This window comes from Pavona decussata, unplaced genomic scaffold (genome assembly GCF_977016875.1).
Source record: "Pavona decussata unplaced genomic scaffold, jaPavDecu1.1 SCAFFOLD_381, whole genome shotgun sequence".
Lineage (NCBI taxonomy): Eukaryota > Metazoa > Cnidaria > Anthozoa > Scleractinia > Agariciidae > Pavona > Pavona decussata.
The window spans coordinates 1658455-1672796 of record NW_028145755.1 but is presented as its reverse complement, the minus strand read 5'-3'; the positions used below and the strand labels follow the sequence as shown (position 1 = coordinate 1672796).

Genomic DNA, 14342 nt, shown 5'->3' with positions numbered 1-14342 from the left:
ACGAAGCTAATGTAAGGGTGTGTTTTGACTTTAATTTTAGAATACAGTTGTTATTTCCTTTCGATAGTTTTGATGGATATTTTCCAGATTGTTTGACATTTCCTGTTGTTCAAAGATTAGAGTAAACCGCTGTGCTGTGGACAGGTTTGCCTTGGCTTGGGCCTCCTCGAAGGTTGAAATCAAAGCAAAACACGTAAGGATTTTTTAAGCGTGATTGGTTTCTCTTTCTGTCTATTTTCTTAGAACAGTTGTGTTGTTCTTTCCTGTTAGTGTATTTTGGCGAAACCAATTCTTATCTCTGGTTGGGACCTTCTGGCCTTGGTTGAGTTACAGTCGTAAACATGTTTACAGCACATTGTAAAGTAAGGCGTGATTTCAGTCGGATACTGGTGGGAAAAGAACTGAGTAGTGTAGATGTAGTATTGTGAAGAATCGTCGACAAAGAACAAAGAAGAACTACTTAGATTCCTGGTGCCTCTCCACAGTGTCAAGCGAGTCTCCAACACATGGATGATCATCGCGGTAGAGTAGCTTAAGCAGTTGCAATAAAACCCTTTTTCTTTTTTTCAGCCGACTCTCTTAATTTAAAAGTGCGCATCCGTTCTCTAACAGTTTGCGCCACTTCGGTCTTAAAAATTGAATACTTTGTACCAGGCAGGTTTTAGTGTCGCTCCAAGCGACAAAAGATGCTGATTAAACCGGATTGGTGCGCAATACAAAGTTTTTTTTTTCCTGGCCACATCGTAAAGGATATTTTTTTTATACGAATCTACACAGAAATCACTCCGGTGAAGAGATCAAGTGACGGAGAATTACTCCACTTTAAAATCCAAGTCTAGATCAGATGGACCGTGTGTCGCAAGGAGCGAGGTCGAAGACGTGTTACCCTTGTTCCAAAGGTTAAGTAGCGATGACGTACGAAAAAATGTCTTGTTGGTCAATATTTAGCCTGCGCGTGGACTCCTGTTTCCTGTGAGTGGAAGGAAGAGTGTTTTCATTACGCTCAAAGGAAATTGGAGACGTCTGCACACAGGCTAGTCATATATAGTAAGGTTAACTGAGGAGCTTTTCTCTATCAAAACAAATTCAACGGGTAAAATTAAAATCTTTATTTCATTTTCCATGCTTAAATCGTTGAGTTATCATTAGATTGGAATACAACGCTGTATAGAGTTCACAATGACCATGTTGAGATATAAACGTTCTCGGTTGGCTGACAGAAGCCCCAAATCTGTTTTTCAAGTTCTCTAGTTAACTATTGCCGTAATAAAATGCAGCTACAAAAGGTGATTCCCTTAAAAAATTACGACAAATATTGTATATAATTATTATCAATAAACTCTTGGACTAAGTAGGACAAATAGGATTCTCTGCGAATATAAAACTAGCATTTATGTTTTATATCTTATTTACATATTTTTTACAAATATTTAGCTCAAAACTTGTAACTGATAGCTTTAGTTAATTATAAGTTTCAAATTAACTATTAATTAACTATTTAGTAATAAATCATAGAAGACAAACATATTCCTTTGCTTATTCAATATTAATTTAAACTTACTTTTGAGAAGTTTAGTTTCATTTGTACGCTATTTTCAAAGAAAATTCGCACACACACAAAGAAATGGTACTGTAGTTATAGACCTTTTTCATAAATGGCGGCCGATTTATTATTCTTTTCAATGTATGTTAATTAGCCCTACTAACCTCATTTCAGAGTAAAAATTCTTTTGAATTTTGCCCATGCTGATGTATGGCTTATTTTCATGAAAACAAAAGAATAATTTATCGGCCGCCATTTATGAAAAAGGTCTATAAAAACCTCCATCTTGCTGGTAAAAAAAAAAAGAAATCTTAAATCCCAGATAATTTTCTACAAGAAAAATTAGCGGAACCAGTGGTTTGGATCAGCGGCGTTGCTAAGAGATTCGACGTGACCTGTCGTCACCAGTTCGGTCCCATGCGAGAGAAATATGCTTGCATAAAGTTCATATGGTTAGGCAAACTTTAACGCAAATGCAAGACAATTAATAATACAAATGATACAATTTCAACATATTGACGTATTTATAAGGTCATATCTAAGCTCTACATAGCAAAACAGACGGCGTTTAAAGCAATCAAGAAAAAATCTTATGGCAGGATTATAGTCAAACGTTTGATTTAAATTGAAAGTGTTACTTTGCCAAACGAAGTAGATAAAACATTCTTACATTGAAGCTGTGGCATGCAATTTTATCTGATAAAATAAAAATCAATTTTCAATGACTTAAATTAAAAAAAAAATACAATTCACTAAGTTAAAGCGACAATTAAATACTATCAGCTTAATAGAAATCATAATTGATTTTCTAGCATAATCAGGCACAAATAATTAGCAAGAATGACAAGGGATTGTTTGCTAACCTGAACGATAAAAGGAACTTTAACAAGTTAAATACGCGTGTGAAAATTCGTCAGTGTGAAACATTTAAGTGAAACAATGTGAACAGTACATCTGGTTCAATTCTCAGTGTTGTTGGTCTGTTCAGACTGAAACAAGGTCCACGGACACAGTGACCAGGAAGTTTTTTCAAACACTTGCTAGCATGGTGCAATAAACCCAGGACTAAACCTTCCAATACTGTTGTACTACATTCGTTGGGCTAACAAAGTTAGCTCCCCACATTGGAGGCTATGTTCACGCTTGGTTCCCGAGCACGGTGCCCGAGTACGATTATCGCTGGGTACTAATGTGAACGCCCCCTTTTATCAGGTAGAGACCTTGTATTAGGGCACTGAAGTAGACAATGGTTCCCTGTGTGGACACATTTGGATTTTGTGCCCGATGCCCAGGCAGTAGTGCTCGGTCACCAAGTGTGAACATAATCTATTTCCGTCGATGGATGAATGTTGGTGTGATGTTAGTCGATGAATGAATGTTGGAAATGTTGTACAACAGTGTCAGAACGTTTAGCCCCATCTTCATTCGATGTTTTCATAGACAACTTCAACTGCTTCTCCGTCCTCGCGACTTAATGCCTAAGTAAATAAACTTCAAGGAAAGAAAAACAACTCATAACTCAGGTTGAGTCGGTTTTCTGGTGTGTACCCAAGAACTCTGATACCGTAAAATTCCGAAAAATATATAACCCCCGGGCTCATATTCGTATAAGGAGTTTTTGTAAGGGCTTATTTTTGGCGAGATCAGAATTTTGCGTTTCAAATTGATTGGGTTCGACAATAAAATATGCTTGAAACACCAAGCTAATAGCTTAAACACCTAACCCTAATAGACCATCGGATTATATTCGGTAAGCTTAGTTAACTGGGTATTGACATGAGCGCATGCGTGCATGCAAATCAGTGACATAGGCATGAGGACAGATTATCGGAAGGATTTCAACATGTGAGATTTGAACAGCTTATAACTGGGGATGTGGGGGAGGGGAGGGTGTACATTCGGAATTTTACGAAAGTTGATCGAGTACCAGGTCTTAACCGAGGCAAAGTTTTGGTAAGAACTTTACCGGAGGTGAGTTAAATTTTATCAAAGATGCCATGTTCTATAAATCTGGCTTCCTTTCGCTTTGACATCGTGCAGTCTCTTGTTTGTTTTGTACTCCGCCATCAGCTTTGAACATCGTTGGTCTTTCTCCTCGTCACTGTATAAATCCACTTTATATTTCGACGGAGACAAATGAGGCGAGTATTTCAACAGCTCAGAGTTCGAGAGTTTCTCCATTTCTTTTAAGCTCTCTCTGCTGGAATCACTGCCGTCTAAGTTGACTCCCATTTCCTGTTGCAGCGCCATTATCTCGTCGTACACTTTAGGATTGTACGAAGATCCCTCGGTCTCCAATTCATCCAATTCACTTGAAGACGGATCCAACTCATATGGCTCGTCTGATCGCGGTCTTCTTCCGCTCAACCGTATTTGGGCGTGAGCTTTTGAGAAGTCCTCCGGTCGTAGATTATTCGGATTTTCGTAGCTATCCCGAGAGGAAGCGTAACCGCTCGACGCGCGGCCGGTTGATGTTCGGTCGCTCGATACAGATGATCGTGCCGAGACGAGACCTGGCCGAAGACGATCGGGATTGTCGTAGCTATCACGAGAGGAGGCGTAGCCACTCGACGTGCGATCGAGAGATGTTCGGTAGCTCATTCGCGGTCTCGCCTCCCGAGGTGACTCAATACTGTTTGTTTCGCTGGAGGACACTTGCACAGATCCAATCCCGCTGGATGCATTTGACGATGAGCGTGAAACGCGATGTCTTTCCTGAAAGAATGGATCGCAAATTTTAAGCTGATCCATTGAATCCGATCGTTCCATGGGATTTAAGTTCAAATCTGTGACAGACACAGGCTTCTTCTCTTTGTACACAGGTGGAGACAGTTTTCGTGATCGATCTCGGCTTCCGTGTCTTCCACGTTCATCTGAGGACGATTCGGAGTCGTTCGACTTCAAATTCGTAACTACCCGAGGTATGGCGACAGCCGCAGCGCTATTTGTAATCGCACTCGGGTTGCTATCGTAAAGTTTCCGGGCAATCTCCCGATCACTCTCCGTTTCCGAAAGCGACGCTAAAGAAATTGCCGGAGAAACGCTATTCTCCGAGTCTGTATCGATTGGATGGGTTTTGTCCTTGTTCGGGTGTGAGTCGTACGGTTTGCCAGGCTGATGTTCGTTCCAGCTCTTCAGCTGTTCACTGAAAGAAGATCTGTGAGATTCCGACCTGTCAAGATGAAGGTAGGAGGAAGATTCTGTTTCAGAGGATTTCCTTCCAACCAAAGATGGACTGCCCTCATCCTTTAGTTTTAGCGTTGGATAATTAAAATAGTCATCCGACTCCTCCTCTTCGTCGCACGTGCAGCGCAGCTTCGGATCCGAGGCCTGCTCCGAAATAGGCCGAAGTTTGCCTTCGTACAACGAATGAGGCCGATGTCGCTTCGTGCGTCCTCGTCTCGACGAGTCCCCCGAATCAGAATCAGAAGCTTTTTCATCGCTGTTGTTATTTCCATCCTGTCGTTTTGTGAAAACCGCCGGGGTCGACCAGTGGTGAGGCTGTCTCCGAGCGAGATTCCCGTTACCTCGAGGGACATCCCGTTCGCGCGGGCTCTCCTCTTTTATGGGCTGAAATCGCGGGTTCCGAAACAACCCACTAGCTGTTCGACGTTCGGGTAGACTGCTATTAGAGCCAAACTTTTGAACCACCTTGGGTTTCAAGTGTTCATGCGATCCCTTTCTCCCGTTCATTTCAGTTAGTGACTTGCAAATCGAGTCCCGCGAACCAGCATCAGGAGGCCTACAGAACTGATCGTATGAATCTCGTACCTCGCGGGATGCGGGCTTAGAGAGTGAACAGTCATACCAAGCAGACTGTCCGTCCCGAGTTTCCAAATCACCAAAGAAATGAACTTTCTCAGAGTCCAAAGAGGCAACTTCTGGAGAGCGCGGAGGAGACGTTCCATTAACCAAGGTAGTGTAACGTAACATGTCCCCGCCGTAACGACCATCGTGGCCAGTTAACATGAAGTCCTCATCTCGTTTTATCTTCGCGTATTTGTCGTACGGGTCTCCATTGGTGTCGTTGTGGTCGGGAATAAATCGGACAGTTTCGGGTCGCAGCTTGATTTCGGCGTCAAGAAAATCTTCGTCTGATTCTTCGGGTTCCATCGCCTCCTTTGAGCTGAGGACAAAAGAGAGAATAATCAGAGAGATTAAAAATTACGTTTACAGCAAACGGCAGTAATGATCACGTGACCATGTTTGCCCCGTATTTGCCCCCCGCTGTTCTCAGTAAAATCGAGTAGTTTTGCGTTAGCATCAAAGGTCAGAATTTTGCATTATTCTCATGTATGTACTCTTTTTTTCAAGAAAACATTACCACGAATCTTAAGGTGGCCGTTTGCCGTTAACACGATTCTAAATCTCGCTATTAACAATTATTCCACGAGCGCCTTGGATGTGAGAAGATAGATAGCCATCAAGACGTGTAGCTGACTTGGCTATGATCCTACCATATCCAACAAGCGCAAGTGGAATAATTGTTTTATTAAAAACCACCAAGAAATATTGTTAGATCTTGCTGATTTTATATTGCAAGAACGGCTGCTATTTATTGCATGGGCAAGCCGGGCTGATATCCGGTTGCCAACCAACCAACCAAGTTTGGAATCACATTATCAAATGATCTATTTTGAGTTAAATGATGTTAAACCCTTCTGAGATGCCATTCACCTTCTGCAAGCAACCACCGGCTTACAAAAGACACTTTTTATAGATAGCCATTAAACCCTTAAAGTCTGACATAAATAACATTTAGGTTTGAACAAACTAATTGCGAACAAACAGCTCTTGACAACTTTGACTGTTTGCCTGAGATCGAAAAAGGTTTAGAGATATCAACTGGATCCGCCACAGCAATTACACTTTCACCTATACAAACAAGTGCAGGGAGATTTAAAAAAATCCCATTAATTTACAATGAGGTAATTGGATTCGTTTATACAATGTTTACCTTTGTATGGCCAACGATTCTTAAATTTTACAGTTAATTAAAATCAGAGCACTCGCTGATATCATACGTATTAGCATGGCCATCAGAAATTATACCTTAAATTATCACCGACCCTTATAAACCCAATTTGTAGGTCACATTCATATATTATGTACAGAAACTTCGATATCGATCGGTTATTTAGTATTTGTTTGTGAAGAACCGAAAAAAAATAACTAATAAATCATTAATACTTCTACAAAAGAGTACGAAAAACTAAGAAAACATAGCCGTTGTTTCAAGTTTGAGTTCTGATGTTTTTCACCTTTATTACCGCTACGATCGCAGAATTGTGCTTGCAGTTGTTCGTATCACACTTCACCCCTGACAAATTTGATTAAAGCTATAGCCCTGGTCATTTAAAAGGCGCTATTAACATACACAACACATGCCTAAGGCCCGTTAAAATGTTTTACCCTAAGAAAAATTGAGAATTCTCTGTTCTTGTAAGCTAACCAGAAAACACTCGGTTAATAGAACTTAATAATCAGTATTACTCCGGCTTCCTGCAGGGTAACCACTTTGAAAAACAATTCTAATATTGCGCTTGGGCATGCGACATGAACCCACTGAGAAAATCTTTGAAATCCTCCCGTGTAAAGTATAAAATTATAGAGAATTTAACAACAGCTTTGAAGTATTCCATTGAACAAATAAGACTACTAGCCCTTGCCGAGGAGTAGAAACCGAATATCTTTCACTTTCACGGAAAGCAATGACGATTTCAAAATCAACGAACAATAAGCTCCATCAGAAATTATACAAAGAAATTAAGATGATCAGTTAAGCAAAATACAGCCGCTTTACCACCGATATAAACCTCGACAGAAAACAACAAAAAAAACAACATAAATTTATGCCGTCAGATTAAAAAAATTCGCTTCGCTGATTTGCTAAGTTATCGATGCACAAAATAGTAACTATATTGACGCATGTTTTGCAGAATGGTCTACAGTACCTCCATAATGTCCCCATATTGATCCCCTCGGCAGGCAATTTGTTTATGTTGAATTCAAGCAATTCAAGCAATTACACAAAGTTGAAAAATTGCCATATTTCCAAAATCTTTCCAAAATCTTTCGCTTTCGAAGACTATACTATGAATATCAAATGACATCCATTGGGTGATCTTCAAGACCTCCAAATGGTCGTTTCCTCCAACCAACATCGAGCCACCAGCTCCCTGATATTCTCAACGTCCCCTCTTGTTTACAACTTGAATTTCTCTCTTCTGGCAAGACTAACGAAGTTTATATTTTCAAAATTCACAACAAAAGATGTTCCAATGCCATTGGCGATAAGCACCTGTCAAGCTATTGAAGGTAAGCCAACAAACTTGAATGACTTTCTAATCAACATAAATTATAACAGAAACGCTGTGCTGGGGAACCAGCTGACGGATGAGGCGTGAATTTAAACACATCGCCTTCACCGACTCGCATGAAATACAAACAGTTAAAAATAATGTACAATTTACAAAATACAAAGTGGACGTCTTCAGAAACATGTTAGTTGTTAACTTAAGTTAAGTACGAAAAAATGATGTTTATCGTTTTGCAAAGTTAAGTTCTTTTTGGGCAAGTTTTGGTGATTTGAAAAGTTTATTCTGCACTTAACACCAACTCAAGTAAACGTTTTTTTGCAGCGGTTATTGAGACTATGTTAACATTTTCAGCTTCTTTCACAATCTCACTTATCTCCCACAGCGAACTCAGCATGCGATAAAACGGTTACTTAGGCCTAGGGCAAACGTCGAATCTAAGTCGCGTCGAATTTATTAAAAATAGGTTCGACAAAGAGTCGACTTAATTCCAGTGTGGTAGCAAACGTCGAACCTGCGTAGACCCTAATTCTCAAGTTGCACTTCGTGAAACACGGGAATAAGCACGTGTCCCCGTGCTATTAGGGACCTTACGAAAACACCACGGCGACGGCGACGACAACGCCACAACACAAAAAGCTTAATGAGCAAAAACAATCGCTCTGCACGTGCGTTTTAAATTTTGGTACATTTCTTTGTCGTCCTCTGTAAAACAACAACGTGAAATGACCAAATTCAAGGTTTTGTTGAGAGCGTGAACCCACGGGAGTGAATTTTTCATTCTCTTCCTTTACTTGAACGGTACTCCTACCAATTTTCTTTCCTGGCTAGTTTGTCGTTTGTGTATACAAGTTGAATGAGTTAAAATAATCGCGAAGTAGCTCAAATGAAATAAAGTTATACTTCCAAATGACGTTTGCGTTGGCGTCACCGTCTTGCATTCGTAAGGTCCCTATTCACTCGATGTGCGGCTAGTTATTGCTAGGACTTGCTAGCGAAATGCCGAAATACAGTGCTCATCGGGCTTTTCTTTGGCAATTAATTGCGAAAAATAGAAAAAAAAACCACTCAAACACTGAGCATTTATTGCAAATAGGCAATTCGCATTTCAATCATTTATTTTTAGTGTTCATGAAACACGAAAAACACATTTCCATCACGCTGTGCGATGTCAGCAATGACTTTCGATAGCTCGCCATTTCTGGTCGCGAAATTGTCTTTGTACAGCGCATGCTCGTCAGGGGGGGAAATAGCGTTTGGCAGATGGGGGAGTCGGTATTTATGTGACTTTTGCGCAGTCCATCACATTTGAATCAATTATTTTGTAATTTGCATGATTTATGAATTGAGTTCAGCGCGTGTTTAGAACGGCCGTATGCTGTAACGCCGAACCACTGTCGCATTATCCGAAACTTATGCTGGAGTCGAACCAATTGATTTGAGTCGAACTTAATTGCGGCAAACGTCGCACCATTCATGCGCCTATTTCAAAATTAATAGGTTCGACGAATTAAGTTCGACTAAGATTCGACGTTTGCCCTAGGCCTTAAACAACCACAACAACACAAACAGACAAAAAAGCGCTATGTGAACAAAGAAACACAAAGCACAGATGACGCTTGGAAACGCCCTGGCCCCAGTTGTTCAAAGAGCGGATAACTCTATCCAGCCGATAAATCGCTATTCAGCTGATAAAATGTATTGGTTGGAGTAAATTTTATCCGCTGGATAGCGATTTATCTACTGGATAGAGTTATCCGCTCTTTGAACAACTGGGGCCAGTTACGTTAAAACGATTGCTCATTCCGGACGCAACAACAAAAAGATAAGGAACGGAGTTTGGAGGGGTGGGGGTGGGGTTGGAGAGACAAATTTTACTTGCACAGAGAACAAGGATTTAAAAAAAATACAATGTATAATTATTCCGCAAGGGTGTGTGGAAACATAATTAACCCATGGGGGAGTCAATTCACGACATATCACGTGGAAACTTTGGATAACTTTTTTTATATACCATTTTGAAGTTTGCGAAGAGCTCTTGAGCAAAGCCGAACCTCGTTAATAATAATAATAATAATAATAATAATAATAATAATAATAATAATAATAATAATAATTTATTCGCTTATATTGCCCATTTTCCATGGCAAGATGATCAAATGCGCATTACAATAATTACAAAAGCACAATATGTATGTTAACAATAGGAGTATTACTTCGATTATAATAAGTTATGATTAAAAGTAAAAATATGTAATAAAATGTAAAATGTAAAAATAAAAAAATAAAAAAATAAAAAATAAACAAATGTATATAAAACTACTTAAAAAAAGAAAAATCAAAAAATCAATGTAACCAATAAGCATTGCAGCATTTTTCGCAATTTTTCGCGAAGGGCATTTACAATAAATATTGAAACCATTGCAATTTTTAGTAAAACGCCTGTAAAACACAAGTGAAGTAAAAAGACTTACCCAGGAAGGATAAATTGAACTTTCTTACTTGAATTGATGGATAATTCTGAAACGAAAGGCAAAAGGTGGATCAAAAATTTGCTTGCAACATACAAAGAAACTATATGTAATAGAACCGCGCTGTTGCTACACGAATGACGTTTTGAAAAAAATTACAGCAATGCAACTAATAGACTACGAACAGTCCATAGTTTCTTTTTAGCAATAGTAAAGCGACCGAGCCATTCGAGCGCGCGCGAAAATTGTCTCCCGCGTGAAAATGCGACGCGCGCGCTCCCTCGCGTGGCTCTCTCGCTTTACTATCCCAAAGAAAAATAAGGGAATGCTCGTATTCTAAGCAACTTACTGTCTCTTCTCTTCCTGTGAATGTAGAAAAAGTAAATCAAGCCGAGTAGGAAGATACCAAATATGGCTCCCAGGACTCCACCGATGATTGGAATGATGTCAGTCCCGTCCGAGCGCGCGCCAAAAACTGGAGAAGCTGGTAACAAGACAAATTCCAAGAGTCAATTACATTAAAAAAATACATCAAATTAAATATTAAGGTAAATGCAAAATGTATGTCAAAAGCCACTTCATGCGCTATGTATGTATCTTTGTGATAATCTAATTTCGTGTGCGTTGCTTATGTTGACACTCGCCTGCGCAGGGCAAAGGGGGATTCGACGCAAAGTGCGAGCGCGTGCGAGAGGGACGGGGGACGAGAAAAGCTGGCTGTTTTCTTTCCCTCAGTCACGATTTGCCCTCTCCTCGCATTTTGCCCTCGAATTGCTCTCTCCCTCCCCTTTCTAATCCACCACTCTGCCCATCTCGCACTTTCCTTACATACACCGCGCGATGCGGAAGTTCTCCTTCAAACGATGCGGACACCGATCAATATCGCGCAATGAATTCGTAATGTCCCACACTACTCAGTGAATAAATTAAAATACGAAGGTTTGTTATTTTTAAAAACTGAAAGTTGAAACAGTGGCTGTCATCAAACAATGACTCACCGATGTTGTATCTCTTAGTCACATAAGCTGCCTCACTAAATTCATTCGCACCAAAAGCATAAACTCGGAAGTCGTATGCCTTGTCCTCTTCGGCCATTTCCGCCGGAAATAAGTAGAGCCTGCGATCTGCTGGAACATCGGCAACCGCCACCATCCACTTTGAAGAGTCATTGCCCTCCCGGTACTCCACCACAAATTTTTCCACGGGGGGTCGGCCGGGGACAGCGGTGTATGTCCAAGCGACGTAGTAGCCATCCTTGGTGATGTTAACGATGACGTTTTCTGGAGCTAACGGTTTATCTGTTGGAAACAAGACAAGCCCGCTATGAAAACATTTTGATTAGAATCGTCGTCTTCGGCGGATAACTAGCCTGCAAGCAAGCTCCCCGGCTCTATTAGGTCAGCCGCGAGAGGATATAGCGCGAGCGGCGAGAGGATTGGGGCGGGAGCGGGAAAGCTTGCTCACAGGATAGAGGATAACTCGTTTTCAAGTAAAAACAGTTTCAGCGTTGTAGATAGGAGAAAAGGCGGACAAACTACTAGTTTTTGCGTTAACCGATTTTCGCAATTTTTGCAATATAGGGAAAAAACGCCAGATCTAGAGTAACGTTGTTGCAAACTTTATGTTAAGACTTATATCTCTCATTTCATCTGAAATCGCAAAAAAAGGAGCCTCGTGAAACACGGATACGTCGACAGCGCAAACTAAGAAACCAAGAAAAATAGCCAAGTAACTGGTTTGGTAAAACGTTAACTCAAGAAATCAGCTACAAGAGAATCAACAATAAAAAGACGAAGGCAATCTAAGTGCATTTTTAAGACTGAAATGGAACAAGTCGCATAACACCAGTGGTGAAGTTTCTGTCTTTGACTGTAACAATTGTAATAACATTAATTTTATCCTTAAACAGTTGTAAGTCTGGCCCGCCTAGATTAGCTCTCGCTTCCTGCGGACCAGTCTCTCTTTTTTGCTTAATTTTTGAATTTTTGAATAAACTTGAAACTTGAAACTTGAAGTCAACAGTGTATCCTACTATCCTACCTGATTTTTTCGGATCCCGGTTTATAACTGTTGGTTCTCCTTTTGCTTCTACTATATCGCTAAAATGTCCAGCTCCCTCTCTGTTTATCCCCCTAACGCTGAACAGGTAAGGTTGCCCCGCCCGGAGGCCTGGGATCTGGTATGACACCGTGCTGGCCAAGAGATGAGGCGACCACTGCCATTCATAGTCATTATCTGAAGAGAGTCGGTACCAGACTTCCATGTTTTGCGGATAGCCTCCGTCGTAACCAGGTCGCCATTTTACCACGGCCGTTGAACCGTTAAAGAATACGCTAGTTATCTTAGGCTTGCTGGGAGTAGCTGCAAGAAAATATTGTTCAGATCATTCTTTACCCAGTACTTAATTGATACTTGCCTTCAACTGTTAAGGAAATACGTTAAAAAAAAACATACTGAGAACTATTGATCACTTTCCGAGCAAACTGATTCTTCCTCATTACAGGAAGTTAACACTAAATAAACTTAACACTTATATCAAAACTTCAGGATAATTTTAGGTAAAGGTCGCGATAATCTCTTGGAAAGTTAACTTTCACGATCTAAATAAAACTGATTAACTTCCGCGACGCTAACTTCTTTTATTTTTACACCGAATACTTAGTGTAGCTAACTGGAGAATTGGACTGCAGCTGCCTTCGTTGAGCACTTTCAACAATTTATTTGGACATTTCCCTCCTTTACATCATAAACCAACTTTTTAAGCGCAGTATGGGGAAAAAATATACAGCTCGGAAGTATCAATTGCTTCTTCGTTTACTCGAATGTTATGATATCGATTACTTCTTCGTTTAATCATATGTTGTGGTATCGATTACTTTGTTACAGGTATCGACTTGCCCGTACCAAACTCTCAATAGAAGACAAATAGTGACGCTTCTACTTACATATAACAGCTAAGGTTGTAGAATGTCGAGCTTGTCCGTCATCTGAGCTTGCAATGCACGTATAAACACCATAATCATTCTTTTGTATTTCCTTTATGGTCAACTTTCCGCCCTTTACGACCGAACGGTCCGCTGGGAGGGGCGCACCCTCGCGTTCCCATGAAATAGTAACAGGGGACTCCGAGGTGGCTTCGCATTCTAGTATGACGTCATCGTACACTCTTAGAGTCATGATACTTGGCGGTGCAATGATGAACTTTGGAACAACTGAGGAAAAACAAGGCATTACAGGTTTAGACGACGATAAAAGATTTTTCGGAAGATTAACTCAGTCAAAATTCACAGATTATTGTGGGTGGTAAGCGGATGAAAGAATTCGAGCAGACCTCGAGAAAAACACGCGCTCGAGACCTCGAGAAGAACACGTGCGCACTCTTGAAAGTCGTGTGACGCGCGCGTACCGGGATTTTGTTCTCTTTTGAGCCGCTAAAAACCTAATTGAATCTATCAGAGGGTAAGAGCGACTGCCGTTAGTTAGGGAGAGGAAAGCTTTGTTGATCGAAAAGCCAAACATAAGAGCGGGCGTGAAAAACTTTCCACCGTAAAGAAACATATGTTGAGTTTTTGGGCATATTTTGCGCCTTTAGCGACTTTTCGTATCCACAGGGACATTCTAAGGTATCTACGAAGCTGACATTCGAACTTTATATTGTATTTAATGTTTACGTACGTTACATATTTGTCTGCGCCATCATTTTTATCTACCTACCTTTCAAAACAAGCTTTGTGGCCTTTGTCTTCCCCGCGCCCACTTTATTATACGGCGTGCAGGCGTATTCGCCAGCATCTGTCCGCCGCACGTCTTGAATCAGCAAAGCGCCTTTCTCGAGCACGGCAAACCTGCGCAGCGATCGAACACCTTCACCGTCCCGTGTCCAGTTTGTGAAGTCCGTGGCCGGATTTCCCTCGGACACGCAAGGTAACCGGGCATCAGAGCCTTCCGCAACCGCTACGGTATCCGGCATATTCTTAATCTCAGGGGCATCTGTGATAAAAATGAGAAAAG

The 14342-nt window shown here is 40.8% G+C and overlaps 1 protein-coding gene and 1 long non-coding RNA gene across 9 annotated transcripts in view; one reads left to right on the top strand and one right to left on the bottom strand.

Moving 5' to 3' along the window:
• The first annotated feature begins 1095 nt into the window (after positions 1–1095).
• LOC146452031 (uncharacterized) lies at positions 1096–2291 on the top strand. Its single transcript, XR_014859903.1, has 2 exons — positions 1096–1635; positions 1811–2291. It is a non-coding gene; the product is annotated as an uncharacterized LOC146452031 (long non-coding RNA).
• Positions 2292–2431: 140 nt separating this feature from the next.
• Positions 2432–14342, bottom strand: part of LOC146452030 (uncharacterized) — a 36781-nt gene continuing 24870 nt past the window's right edge. For all 8 annotated transcript variants that reach the window (XM_085098521.1, XM_085098519.1, XM_085098523.1 and 5 more), the window contains 7 exons: positions 14046–14321; positions 13277–13543; positions 12372–12692; positions 11330–11629; positions 10681–10815; positions 10335–10380; positions 2432–5669 (listed from right to left, as the gene is read on the bottom strand). In XM_085098521.1, coding sequence (XP_084954647.1) covers positions 3530–5669; positions 10335–10380; positions 10681–10815; positions 11330–11629; positions 12372–12692; positions 13277–13543; positions 14046–14321 — 3485 coding nt within the window. In that variant the 3' untranslated portion in view covers positions 2432–3529. The remainder of the gene's footprint in view (positions 5670–10334; positions 10381–10680; positions 10816–11329; positions 11630–12371; positions 12693–13276; positions 13544–14045; positions 14322–14342) is intronic.